This window comes from Crocuta crocuta, unplaced genomic scaffold (assembly GCF_008692635.1).
Source record: "Crocuta crocuta isolate KB4526 unplaced genomic scaffold, BGI_CrCroc_1.0 scaffold273, whole genome shotgun sequence".
NCBI classification, from domain to species: Eukaryota; Metazoa; Chordata; class Mammalia; order Carnivora; family Hyaenidae; genus Crocuta; species Crocuta crocuta.
This window is the reverse complement of record NW_027529425.1, coordinates 925247-939485: the sequence shown is the minus strand read 5'-3', so window position 1 is coordinate 939485 and position 14239 is coordinate 925247. Positions and strand designations below refer to the sequence as shown.

The 14239-nt window shown below is 38.0% G+C and overlaps 1 protein-coding gene across 1 annotated transcript; it reads right to left on the bottom strand.

The window, feature by feature from the left end:
• Positions 1-4720: 4720 nt before the first annotated feature.
• Positions 4721-5671, bottom strand: OR2AE1 (olfactory receptor family 2 subfamily AE member 1). The gene has a single exon (XM_077758675.1). It carries the CDS (start codon positions 5669-5671, stop codon positions 4721-4723), a length of 951 nt encoding a protein of 316 aa, XP_077614801.1.
• Positions 5672-14239: the final 8568 nt, after the last annotated feature.

The window sequence follows — 14239 nt, the reverse complement described above, 5'->3', positions numbered from 1 at the left end:
CGCTTAATAATAGTAGTAATTATGGGCTTTGTATTGTTCTTGGCTTTAGTGGGAATGTTTCTGAGTTTTTTACATTAAAATTTACATTGTTGTAAGTTTTAGGATCATACCTTTTTAAAATCCAAATAAATACTTCATTAATGATAAAAGCACTCTGTATTCAACCTAACCTAATTTTTTACATACAAAATTTAAATTATATGAAATGCACGTAACAAAATTTACTACCTTAACTATTTTTTAATTTTATTTCTTTTTTAGAAAATTTTTTCTTTCTTTTTTTTTTTCTTTCTTTTTTTTTTTTCTTTCATAGTTTATTGTCAAGTTGGATTCCATAAAACACCCAGTGCTCGTCCCTGGAGGAGAGTACCTTAACCATTTTTAAGTGTTCAGGTCAGTGGTTTTAAGTAGCTTCACACTGTGTGCAATGTATCTCCATAACGAATGGACATAATGCCTGCCAAGTCCAACCATGTTGGTGCAAATGGCAGGATTTCCTTCTTTTTATGGCTGAATACTATTTCATTCTGTGTGTGTGTGTGTGTGTGTGTGTGTGTGTGTGTGTGTGTGTGTGTGTGTGTGTGTGTGTGTGTGTGTGTGTGTGTGTGTGTGCATTTGCTTGATCCATTGCTATTATAAATAATCTGCAGTGAACATGGGGGCACAGATATCTTTTTGTGGTAGTGATTTCACTTCCTTTGGATATATGCCCAGAAGAGGAATTGCTGGATTAAATTGTAGTTCTAATTTTAATTTTTTTAGGAACCTCCATACTGTTTTCAATTGTAGCTATACCACTTTACATTCCCACCAACAATGCACAAGTGTTCCTTTTTCTTCTTTTCTCCACATCTTCACCAGCACTTATCTCTTATCTTTTTGGTTACAACCATTTTGACAGTATGAGGGAGTATCTCATTGTGGTTGTGAATTGCATTTCCCTGATGCTTAAGGATGTTGAGCACCTTTTCATGTACCTATTGGCCATTCATATATCTTCTTTGGGAACTGTTAAGTTCCTCTGCCCATTTTTATTTGTTTATTTATTTTCTTTTTAATGTTTTTTTTTTATTTATTTATTTCTGAGAGAGCGAGAGCGAGACAGAGTGAGCAAGGGAGGGTCAGAGAGAGAAGGAGACACGGAATCCGAAGCAGGCTCTAGGCTCTGAGCTAGGTGTCAGCACAGAGCCCGACGCGGGGCTCGAACCCACGAACCGCGAGATCATGACCTGAGCTGAAGTCGGACGCTTAACCGACTGAGCCACCCAGGCGCCCCTCCTCTGCCCATTTTTAAATCATATTGTTTGTTTTTTTGCTATTGAGTTATAAGAGTTCTTTATACATTTTGGATATTAACCTCTTATCAGATATATGATTTCCAAATGTTTCCTCCCACTCTGTAGGTTTCCTTTTCATTTTGTTGATAATTTTATTTGCTGTGCAGATGTTTTCTGGTTTAATATAGTCCCACTTATTTGTTTTGCTTCTGTTGCCTTTGCTTTTGTTATCAAATCCAAAAACCCATTACCAAGACTGATGTCAAGGAGACCACTCACTACATTTTCTTCTCATAGTTTTATGGTTTGAAGTCTGACTTCCAAGTCTTTAATCCAATTTGAGTTTATTTTTTCCAAATCATATCCCTAATGATTAGTGATGCTGAGCATCTTTTCATGTGCTTATTGTCCATTTGCATAACTTGTTTGGAGAAACGTCTATCCAAGCTCTTTGCTCATTTTTTAATCTGGGTATTTGTTGTTGAGTTGTAGTCATTCTTTATATATTCTGGATATTAACTCCTTTCAGATGTATGGTTTATAAATAATTTCTCTTATTCCATAGGTTGCCTTTTCACTCTGTTGATTGTGTCCTTTGATGAACATAAGTTTTAAATTTTGGTGTAGTTCCAAATGCCCATGTTTACTTTTGTTGTCTATGCTTCTTGTGTCATATACAAAATATCATTGGTAAATCCAATGCCATGAAGCTTTCCCCCTGTGTTTATTCTATGAATTTCATAATTTTACCTCTTACATTAGGTTTCTGTTACATTTTTAGTTAAATTTTGTATATGGTGTAACTTAAGGATCCAACTTCATTCTGTTTACAATAGCAATCAAAAAGAATACTTCAGAATGGACTTAAACAAGATAGTGAAAGATTTGTACACTGAAAACTCAAAACACCACTGAAAGAAATTAAAAAGACATAAATAAATAAAAAGATATCTTGTGTTCATGAATTGGAATACTTGATATTTTAAGACATCCATACTACCCAAAGTGATCTACAGACTCAATGCAATCCCTATCAAAATCCCAATGGCATTTTTTTCAGAAATATCTATCCTAAAATTCATATGGAATCAAGAGACCCCAAATAGCCAAAACAATTCTGAAAAGGAATAAAAGTGGAGAAATCACACTTCCTGATTTCAAAAGTTACTACAAATTTACAGTAATCATAAAAGTGTGATACTGGCATAAAGATAGACATATAGACCAATGAGACAGACTACAGAGCCCAGAAAGCAACCTTGACATATATGGCCAAATGATTTTCAACAAGGATGCCAAGATCCTTCAAAAGACAGTCTTTTCAATAAGCGATGCCAGGAAAACTGGATATCCACATGCAAAAGAATGAAGTTGGACCCTTACCTTACACTGTATACAAAATTTAACTGAAAATTGTGTCAGAATTGTAATGTAAGAGTTAAATAGTAAACATAAGGGGAAAGCCTCATGATATTTGCAAATAATTTCTTGGATATGACACAAAAAGGCATATGCAACAAAGGTAAAAATAGGTAAGTTGGACTACCTCAAAATGTAAAACTTCAGTTCATCAAAAGACACAATCAATGGAGTGAAAATGTAACCTATGGAATGAAAGAAAATATATATAAGCCACATATCTGAAAAAGGGTTAATATCTATAATATATAAAGTGATTATTATAATGTAGTGTTAAATCTCTTCTCAAGGGGAGCCTATATAACAATATATTATTTACTTTTGGCAGGTGCTAGTATTGTGTGAATACCCATCCATAGACTTGACCTAGATTATTTCACTCTCAAATAATCTTATACCATCCCTGACAAGGCCATAGTTGTATCTGTTGAAAGAGGGATAGCAGAATAACCATCTCTATCTAATTGGGATTGTGAGCTCACTGTTTGTGCAAAACCCTTGAGCCTTCAGAAAAAACTGAGGCACAGTTTCTATAAAAATCAATTCCACTTGAGGCTCCTGGGTGGTTCAGTCAGTTAAGCATCCAGCTCTTGGTTTCAGCTCATGTCATGATCTCATGGATCATGAGTTCAGGTCCCATTCCAGGCTCTGTGCTGACAGTGCAGAGACTGCTTGGGATCCTCTCTCTCTCTCTCTCTCTCTCTCTCTCTGCCTCTTCCCTGCTCTTTCTCTCTCTCAAAATGAATAAACAAACTTTTTTTAAAAAGGAATCAATTCTACTTGATACTGGAGTGTTACAGGGTAAATCCAATCTCAGGGCTAGATGGATAAGAAGGCACCCAACTGTGGCTCACTGAATGCCAAAAAGCTGTTTCTCAAAAGGAAAATACTTTCTTGTGAAAAAAGGGCATAACTTTGCTCTCAAAGTATTATTCTTCTTGAAGATGGTCCCAGGGCTTCACAACTTTTTTTAACTAATAGGGAAGCAAGATATAGAAATTTTCCTCACTTTGGAATCCCTCAGATCATTAGATCTCAGAAAAGTTCACTGAGATGTCAGGTCTCTTTGTATTTGCATGGGAGTAACACCTGGCTGTCTGAGACAAATTAGTCTTGCCAAGCCGTCTACTGTATTAGTAATTTTTATAATTTCTTTCTCTTTCTGAGTTAAATATCATTAATGTAATGTGAGATAGTTAAAACAATCTATGTTTTTTCATTTATTAACTTATGCAACAAATAGCTGTTGCACAGTTATTTCATGTCAGGCTCTTTTTCTTGGCTCTACTGAGACAATAGTAAACAAAGTAAAGTCCTTGCCCTCGGGACCTCACGTTCTATTAAGACAGACAATAAGTATAATATAATATACAAGATTATGCAAAGTAGTATTATAAAGTTGAAACAGAGGACAGAAGATGCAGAGTGTTGTTTTAGATATGGTAGTCAGGGAAGTGCATTTTGGCAAGGCTACATTTTTAAAGAAATCAAAAGGAAATGAGGGAGTGTCTAGTAATTTCAAGAGTTGATCTTGGATTTCTCACCCTCCAGAACGGTGAGAAAATAAAATTCTTATTGTTTAAGCTGCCTAGTCTATGGTATTTTTGTTATGGTAGCCCAAATGGACCAAGATAGTGTTCTCTGGTGCTTAGATGCCTTAAACCACAAAAGCACTGGAATTGTGTGTTAACCACTTCATTTTTGCAGTAGTCATCAGGTATCTGGACCCTTGAAAAGTCTCAGAGGTTTACTCAGATCAACTAAAGGAGTTATCCCATTCCACTCTTTTTAAAAACATTTTATTTATATTTTAAAGCTTATTTATTATTTTGAGAGAAAGTGTGAGAAAGAGCAAGAGGTGGGGGGAAGGGAGAGAGTCCCAAGCAGGGTCCATGCTCTCAGCCCCAACACAGGGCTCAATCTCATAAACCGTGAGTTCAGGACCTGAACTGAAATCAAGAGTCAGAGACTTAACTGACTGAGCCACCCAGCACCCCCCTATTCTACTCTTATACTCAGGATAACTACAATTGCCATCTCTGAGTGAGAATCTCTCTCCCCAACACTCCTCTCAAAGCTTTGGCTACATCCTTATTCCGGAGAGTATAAATCAAAGGATTCAGGGTGGGAGTAATGATGCTATAGAACACAGAACCAACTTTGTCTTGCAGTGGAGTTCGCTGGGACCTGGGCCTCATATATGAGAAGATGCAGGCACCAAACCAAAAGGAAACCACAATGAGGTGAGAGCTGCAAGTGGCAAAGGCATTTCTCTTACTCCCAGCTGAACGCATCTGAATGATACTGTGGAGGATGAAGGCATATGATGTAGAAATGAGGAGGGTGGGCAGGAGGAGAAGTACGATGCTGATGATGTATACTATGGTCTCATATACAGTGATGTCTCCACACACCAACTTCAAAACAGCTGGAAACTCACAATAGAAGTGGTGGATTTTTCGAGACCCACAGAAAGGTAAATGCATCAAGATCACTGTATGAATTAGAGAGTTTATGGATGCTCCCAACCACGACAAGACTGCCATCATCAGTCCCACCTTTCTGTTCATGAGAACAGTATAATGAAATGGATGACAGATGGCAACATAGCGGTCATAAGACATGAGAGCTAAAAGAAGACACTCAGCACCACCCAAAGACAAATAGAGGAAGTGCTGGGTTGCACAGCCCACAAAGGAAATGGTCTTCTTGCCAGATAGGTAATTGGTAGCCATCTTGGGAATGGTTGTGGAGACATGCATCAGATCCATGAGGGAGAGCTGGCTGAGCAGGAAGTACATGGGTGTATGAAGCTGGGCATCAGCACAGATGAGGAGAATAGTGAGCATGTTGCCACTCACCGCAATAAGAAAGACCACTATGGTTAAAGAGAAAAGGAAAAGATGGATGAGAGAATCATCAAAGAGCCCTTCAAGGATGAAGTCTGCCAGAGAGGTCTGATTCCTCTGCCACATCTCCCCTTTCTCAGTCCCTGGGGAAAGAGGAAACAGATGCGTGTGATACCAGAAATATTGGATTTCAGCACACCTGACAGCAAGCATCTTTTTTTTTTTTTAAATGTTTTATTTATTTCTAGGAGAGAGAGAGAGACAGCGCGAGCAGGGGAGGGTCAGAGAGAGAGGGAGTCACAGACCGAAACAGGCTCCAGGCTCTGAGCTGGCAATCAGCACAGAGCGCGACGCGGGGCCCGAACCCACGAACCGCGAGATCATGACCTAAGCGAAAGTCGGACGCTTAACCGACTAAGCCACCCAGGCGCCCCTCAAGCATCTTTTAATCTACTGAAGAATTTAGGGAGATAATTTTTTTTCTATTTCGAATTCTTCAATAGCTCTAATTATAGAAATAAACTTAAAAAAAAAAAACCCTCAAATCTCTCTTCACAAACATGATTAACTCTGAAATTTTAGAATATATAGATTCTGTTAAGTGCCAAACTTCAAGACAAGTCTCTCCTCATTAAGGAAGACATATATATATGAAGAAATATATATAAACATATATGTGCATATACACACATATTTTATACACATATATGATGGACACGTGTAAAGAATATACATAAAAATATTTGTATATTTATATATCATATATGTGTATATTTTATACACATCATATATGTGTATATCTTTACACACATATGCCTTTATACATATTTATACTTTATGTGCACTGAATTTTATATATATTATATATATACTTTCTTGTGAGTATGTGTACTTTTTTATAAGTATAAGTATANACGATTGTGAAAGCTGGTTAAGCAGTCTATATAAGTTACACCTTTGTGTCTGATGGTGGAACTTGAAGTCTGCAGGGCAAGTGGTAAGAAAGGGAAAATGGATATAAAGTGTGGTAAATCAAGGGCAGACTGAAACACACAAGCATGAGCTATAACCTCACAAGGGCAGACTGAAACCCATGTCAGTTCTTGTGGCCTCTGGAATCGGGGATGTGGTTATTTTGCAGAAGCAAGGGCCCTTCCTAATGAGGCTTAGCACAGACACCTGGCCCAGAAATCAGAGATGCTAAGTTAGAAGGATACAGGGAAAGGTAGAGCAATCTCAGGCCCAGCAACTGCTTTCACACATGAGATAAGTCAGCAGATCAGCAACCACACATGTAAACTACAAAATGGCTACTGCCCTTCTGCTCTCTAAATCTCCTTTGGAATTTCTCCTATGGTCCATCTTCACCAGAAAAAGCACAAAAATGGAAATTCTGGGAAATATAAATCACCCTAGCAAAGAGAACCTACTGCAAAACCACCAGAGTCCATCCTCTGTTGACTTAATATTCATACACATTTCCTTAAGCCAATGAACACAACAAAGTCATTCTTCTGCCTAACATAACTATCCTGCATCCAACTAAAAATGTGCAAAATATTTTTATCAAAATAAGGAAGAAATGCCATTACTATCGTCCACAAAATAAGTCATCCTACCTGAGAGCCAACCCGATCTGTAGACATCAGTAGTCACTCCTGTTAATGCCAATGGACTCACAAGCAAAGTAGCCATGGCGACAGGGATGGCGGCTATGCATGGGCTCAGCAATATGCACCTCTAATCACAGAAGCCAGTCTAGCTACAGCCACTGATGGGTACCCAGCTGACCAACAGCAGAGACCAACATGGAATCCCTGATATGGCAGTATTCACCAGGGGAATCAGCCAGTTACCTGGTGGCACACTGATTATATTGGACTTCTTCCAATGTGGAAGGGACAATACTGTGTTCTTACTGGAATAGACACTCTGGATATGGCTTCACCTTTGTTGCCTAGAGTGCTACTGCCACAATTACCACCTGTGTGAATAAAGTAAAGCATACTTTATTCAGCATGATGGTATTCCAAGAAACATTGTTTCTGAATAAGGAATTCATTTCATAACAAGTGAAGTGTGGGATTGGGGGCCATGCTCATGGAATCTACTAGTCTTTACCACATTCTCCACCATCCTGAAATAACTGGCTTGAAAGAATGGTATAATAGCCTTTTGAAGACTCATAACAGCAATAGCTAGAACACTTTCCATTGCTGCAGCAATGTCCTCCAGGATGCAGTATGCACTCTAAATCTGCATCCAACTTAGAGAACTGTTTCTCCTATGGCAAGTGTTCACAGGACCAGGAATCAAGAGGTGGAAATGTGAGTGAGTCCTCTCACTATAACATCTGTAACTGTGGTCCACCAGCAAAATGTTTGCTTTCTGTCCCTGCACTTTTAGACTTTGCTGGTTGAGAGGTCTTAGTTCCAAAGGGAAGAATTCTTCCACCAGGTGACACAACAATGATTCCATTTACTCAGAGTTGAGACTGTCACCCTGGTACTTTGGGTTCCCCATATCACTGAATCAACAAGCAAAGGAGGTTACTCTACTGTCTTGGCATGATTGATCCTGACTAGCAAGGAAAAACCGAGTTGCTAGTACACCATAGGGATAAGAGCACATCAGGAATTTAAGATATTTTCTAGGGCGCCTCTCTGTACTCAAATATCATGTGATAACACTTAGTGGAAAACTACAATAACCCAATTCAGACAGGAGTGCGAATGGCCCAGATCCTTCAAGAATGAAGGTTTGGGTCACTCCACAGGCCATGACCAACTGTGAACAAAGGACATATGGAATGGGTATTGAAACACCAGCCATTCTAAACACCAGCCATTACCATGTCAGCAGCTGCAGAAACCAAAATTGTAATAGTTATAAGCATTTTCCCTTATTTTGATCTGAACATTTTGTAAGTATATATTACCCAAATATTTGTGTTTTATTCTCCTTGATCATCCCTTTATATATATAGTTAATTTCATATTTCAGTATGAAGTTAACTACATTATTATAGTTAAATATTAAATATCTCAGTATTTAAGTTATAGGACATAAAAGGGGGAGTATAATAAGATAGGAGTAGAATGAATTTTACCTAAAGACAAAAAGAGGATTTTGTATCCTCTTAAGGGGAAATGCTTGGTGTGTTTTATATTCTCCTCTTGGGAGAAGAATAACATGTTTTTGGTTGTACATGGGATAGTTGTATCATGTTAGGTGGAAGGGTAACTTGTATTGTCTTTATTTGTAGGTTAAGTATAAAGGGTTTTATTCAGGTGCCAAATGGACACATAAGAAAGCCACCATATTTATATAACTGAACACAAACAAAAGATGTGTTCTGGGTAGACCTGAGAGCCTTCAAATTAAGCTGATAAAATTAGATTATCACATTTAATCACTCAGATTTCCCAATCAGCCCTTTTTCTAATTCTTACATGAATATTGATCAGAATGATAACTTGGGCTCCATGATGAAGCTTAACTCAGTAGAATAATAGTCCAAATTAATCTCCAGCCATCCCTCTTTGTGTTTTTTCTCTAAACATCCCTATATCTTTATACCTTCTAGATTATCTACTTACTTTTTAAAGCAAATAACTCAGAATTAAATGTATTCTTCAAAGTATAATGTGACCACTAGGAAAGAGGCCACATTCTCTCTCTCCAAATTAATGTAGCCTAAGATTATCTATTTGGCCAACCCCTCACATTGTTATTTCAAACTCAGACTCTTGTGGACTAAGAACCCAACTTTCCCCACTCCAACCCAGTCAAAACATCTACATATTTCCCTATTACTTAGGTATCCATACTCTTCCCTACCTCCTTCCTCCTCAGTTTCCATATTTCTGTAATTCTCTATAGTGTAAATTTTTCCATCACCTGATTCATGTCCCTTCCTCTCTTAGGCTACTTTCCTAATAATTTCCCGTTCTGATTTGTGGCCCTCAAGTGACTTTTTCTTCTGCCTTTTCTGTCAACTTTCTTCATGAACTGTCCAAATATCACCGTTTGACTAAAGAGATGAGGAAATAAGCTGACAATGCCAGAGAATGCCCTGACTTCTAATAAAGGTTTCCTAGATATCTCAAGCCCAAGAATTACCTTACCTGGAATCGCCTCTGCAGAGACTTGTGGGAAGAAGAAATACAGACGTGGAATGGAGAAGGCTGAATAGGTCCACATTGACTCACACAGTGGCTACTGGTCACTCAAACAGGTCTTTTCTGAGGTGCTCATCAGACTTTCTTGTCTAATCTTGGAAATCTCCATTTAGTAGTGGAATGACATAAAAGATATTGTCCTACAGTTACCATTGTTGACACTAATTATCCTAGTGACAGAGTATCACCAGGAATAACAGTAATGTAATTCTGTAATTCTCTTGCAATCTGTGCTCATATTTTGAACTCAGCAGTGCATATCAGGATGGATTAAGTAACTGAACTTCTTTAACCTCTATTAGTGGGGCCTTTGAATCATGCATATATTTCCTCTGCCTCTAAACACTTATCTGAGCCGCTACTCCATCCCAAAATGGAAATGCAAGCTTGGGGAATAAGAATTTCCATTAATGTCACCTGATTAAGAAACTGCATTTAATACTAGCTTAATCACCAATGAGTCGAGTAAAAAAAAAAAATCTGTTTTGGATTTTCCCCTATTTTGAATCACTCAAGGCACTCTCTTCTTAGCTTTGTACCACCTTTCCTGCTTAATAAGAATTTTTTTTCTAGCACTGGTGTTTTTAGAATAAGCGCCTTCCTACTGCATGAATGTTTTCTCAGCAGGAATCATAGGGGTTAGAATGAGGATAGACTTGACCTGAAATGAACCAATCTTGAGGACAGAGGAGCATCATCTGTGAAAAATAGAACATCCCCCTAATCCAGAGGACCTATGATGTCATCTGAAGCAGAATGAGGACACTAAATATATGGCATCAGGGATCCCAACCCAGGGGGCTTATCCTGAATCTCTTCTGGAAAACCATTACTCAAGATGCCAATTAGATTTGCCATATGCATGGAGATAAGCTTTCCCAAGGGGGTTTGAAGTTTACTTGTGGGGGTCAGGGGAATGAGATATTTTGAGGAGTGTAGATCTGAAGGTAACTTGGGAGTATCTTCTCCAAGGGCCAATTAACTCTGAAGACAAACAATCCCGAGTGTCCCTAGTTTGTTTTTCATATTAAAACTCAGATCTCTTTAGCCCCTTTCCATTCAACCCTTTTGAGAGTACAGTCTGAAAAAGAGGTAATCCCTATTGCCCACAACACACTTTAGAAGGTTTCCTCATGTGCCATATCATAGAAAAGAAGTTAAGGAATGGAGGCAGGCAATTAACCACTAGACTTTCCCACCCTGACTATGGGTCAAACTCCAATTTTACAGACTATATTAACATAATATGTGAAAAGATTTCAGATACCAAAGTTAAAAAAGAAAAAGACATATCTGTACATCTTCTTTTTATTTACTACTATCTCATCCTCATACCATCTCTTCCTCTCCATTATAGGGATATGCTGAACTATTCCTTATTTCTCTATCTCAACTGAAATGCTAAAATGTCTTACTTCACTGAGCTTAGCTTGTTGCTTATTCTTTGAGATTCGATTTATTATTACTTTCTTCAAAACCTACTGTCTAATACTATAACCTAGCACTCAGTTTCTCACCAGAATATAATCTCCCTCCAAGGCAGCTATGGCACTTAGATAATTCATTAATTTATTTGATAAATGCATGATAAGCATCTGCTATGTCCCAAGCACTATACTGGGTAGCATGTGTATGCTGATTAACACATAAGCATAGTCTCTTCCCTCATAGGACTTACAGATACAACAAATAAATATAACATATCACACTGGGCTAAGAGTTTGTATTATTCAGTGCTCTTGTGACAATGTGCAAGTGACATAAAGCAAAACTTATACTATCTTAGGGAAGGGTGTTAAATCACAGCAATGAATAGTGTAAAACTGATCTCAAAGTCAGCTAGATTCAGTAGCATGAATAATGTGTCTTCTTTTCCCACCTTTTATCTTGGCTTGGGTCTCTGTTTTGATTTTATTCTCTCAGGTATTTGTTTCCTTTTCCAATTTTTATTTAAGTTTTAGTTAGTTAACATACTGTGCAATATTGGTTTTAAGAGTACAACTGAATGACTCATCACTAACATACAACGCACAGTGCTCATAATAACAAGTACCCTTCTTAATACCCATCATTCATCTACCTTATGCCTCCATCAACCCTACTGTTAAGGGTCTCTTATGGTTGGGGTGCCTAGGTGGTTCAGTCATTTAAAGATCCAACTCTTGATTTTGGCTCAGGTCATGATCTCACAGTTCATGAGTTCAAGCCCTGAGTTAGGCTCTGCAATGAGAGCCTGCTTGGGATTCCCTCTCATCCTCTCTCTGCCTCTCCCCTGCCTGTTTTTTTTCTCTCTCTCTCTCGATAAATAAATAAACTCTTGAAAAAAGAGTCTCTTATGACTTGTTTCCCTCTCCCTTGTTTCTTAAATTCCACATATGAGTGAAATCATATGGTATTTGTTTTTCTCTGGCTGACTTATTTCACTTAGCATAATACATTCTAGCTCCATCTATACCATTGCAAATGTAAAGATTTCATTCTTTTTTATGACTAATAGTCCTGTGTGTGTGTGTGTGTGTGTGTGTGTGTGTATTATACAACATCTTCTTTATCCAGTCATTGAGCTCTCTCCATAGTTTCATTATTGTTGATAATGCTGCTATAAACATCAAGATGCATGTCTCCCATTGAGTCTGTATTTCTGAATCCTTTGTATAAATACCTAGCAGTACAATTGCTAGGTCATAAAGTAGTTCTATTTTTAACTTTTTGAGGAACCTCCACACTGTTCTCCAGAGTGGCTGCACCAGGTTGCATTCCCAACAAGAGTGCAAGAGAGTTCCCCTTTCTCCACATCCTTGCTAACACCATTTCTTTCTTGCGTTGTTAATTTTAGCCGTTCTGACAGGTGTGCGTTAGTGTCTCATTATGGTTTTGCTTTGTATTTCCTTGATGATGAGTGACATCGAGCATATTTTCGTGTGTCTGTTAGCCATCTGAATGTCTTCTTTGGAAAAAAAGTCTATTCATGTCTTCTGCCCACTTCTTCCCTGGATGATTTGTTTTTGAGTGTTGAGTTTGATAAGTTCTTTATAGATTTTGGATACTAGCCCTTTATCAGAAATATCATTTGCAAACATCTCTCATTCCATAGGCTGCCTTTTAGTTTTGTTTTTTCCTTTACTGTGCAGAAGCTTTTTATCTTGATGAAGTCCCAATAGTTCATTTTTGCCTTTGTTTCCCTTGCCTCTGGTAATGTGTCTAGTAAAAATTTGCTATGGCCAAGGTCAAAGAGGTTTCTGCTGTGTTCTCCTCTAGGATTTTGATGGTTTCCTGTCTTAAAATTAGGTCTTTCATCCATGGTGTAAGAAAGTGGCCCAGTTTCATTCTTTTGCATGTTGCTGTCCAGTTTTGCCAGTACCATTTCTTTTTCCCATTGGATATTCTTTCTTGCTTTATCAAAGGTGAGTTGACCATATAGTTGTGGATCCAATTCTGGGTTTTCTATTCTATTCCAATGATCTATGTATCTGTTTTGGGGCCAGTACCATATTGTCTTGATGACTATAGCTTTGTAATATAGCTTGAAATCTGGAATCACGATGCCTCCAGTTTTCTCTTTTTGAGAATTGCTTTGGCTATTTAGGGTCTTTTGTGATTCCATACAAAGTTTAGGATTGTTTGTTCTACCTCTGTGAAAAATGCTGGTGATAATTTTTTTAAGTTTATTTATTTATTTTGAGAGAAAGCATGAGCATGAGTCAGGTGGTATGTGCAGAAAGAGGGAGATTGAAAATACCAAGCAGGCTCTGTGCAGTCAGGGCAGAGCCTTCAGGGCTCCATCTCACCAAACCATCTATGATCATGACCTGAGCCAAAATCGAGTCTGTGGCTTGACCCACTGAGCCACTTAGGCACCCCGGTGGCATTTTGATAAGAAATGCATTAAATGTGTGGCTTGCTTTGGGTAGTATAGACATTTTAACAATGTTCTTCCAATCCATGAGCATGGAATCCTTTTCCATTTCTTTTTGTCCTCTTCAATTTCTTTCATAAGTGTTCTATAGCTTTCAGAACGTAGACCTCTTATCTCTTTGCTTAGATTTATTCCTAGGTATCTAAGAATTTGTTTTACAAAAACAAATCTCTAATTGTTTTTGGTGTGATTGCAAATAGCATCAATTCCTTGATTTCTTTTTCTGCTTTGTTATTGGTGTATAAAAATGCATTGGTTTTATATCCTGAAACTTTGCTCCCAGGCATTTTTTAAAGTTTATTTATCTTTTCTTTTTTTTTTTAATAGTTTATTGTCAAATTAGTTTCCACATAACACTCAGTGCTCATCCCCACAAGTGTCCTCCTCCATGCCCATCCCCCCCTCCCCCCCACATCCATCAGTCCTCAGTTTTTGTCAGCATTCAAAAGTCTCTCATGGTTTGCCTCTCTCCCTTTCCCCCACCATTTCCGCCCTTCTTCTCCCCCTTGTTCCTCCGTCAAGTTCCTCCTAATCCTCCTATACGTGCAAACATATGATATTTGTCCTTCTCTGCCTGACTTATTTCGCTCAGCATAA

Bases quoted from the DNA above. Each gene is read 5' to 3' on its own strand.
- OR2AE1 (XM_077758675.1), bottom strand. From the start codon at position 5,671: ATGTGGCAGAGGAATCAGACCTCTCTGGCAGACTTCATCCTTGAAGGG.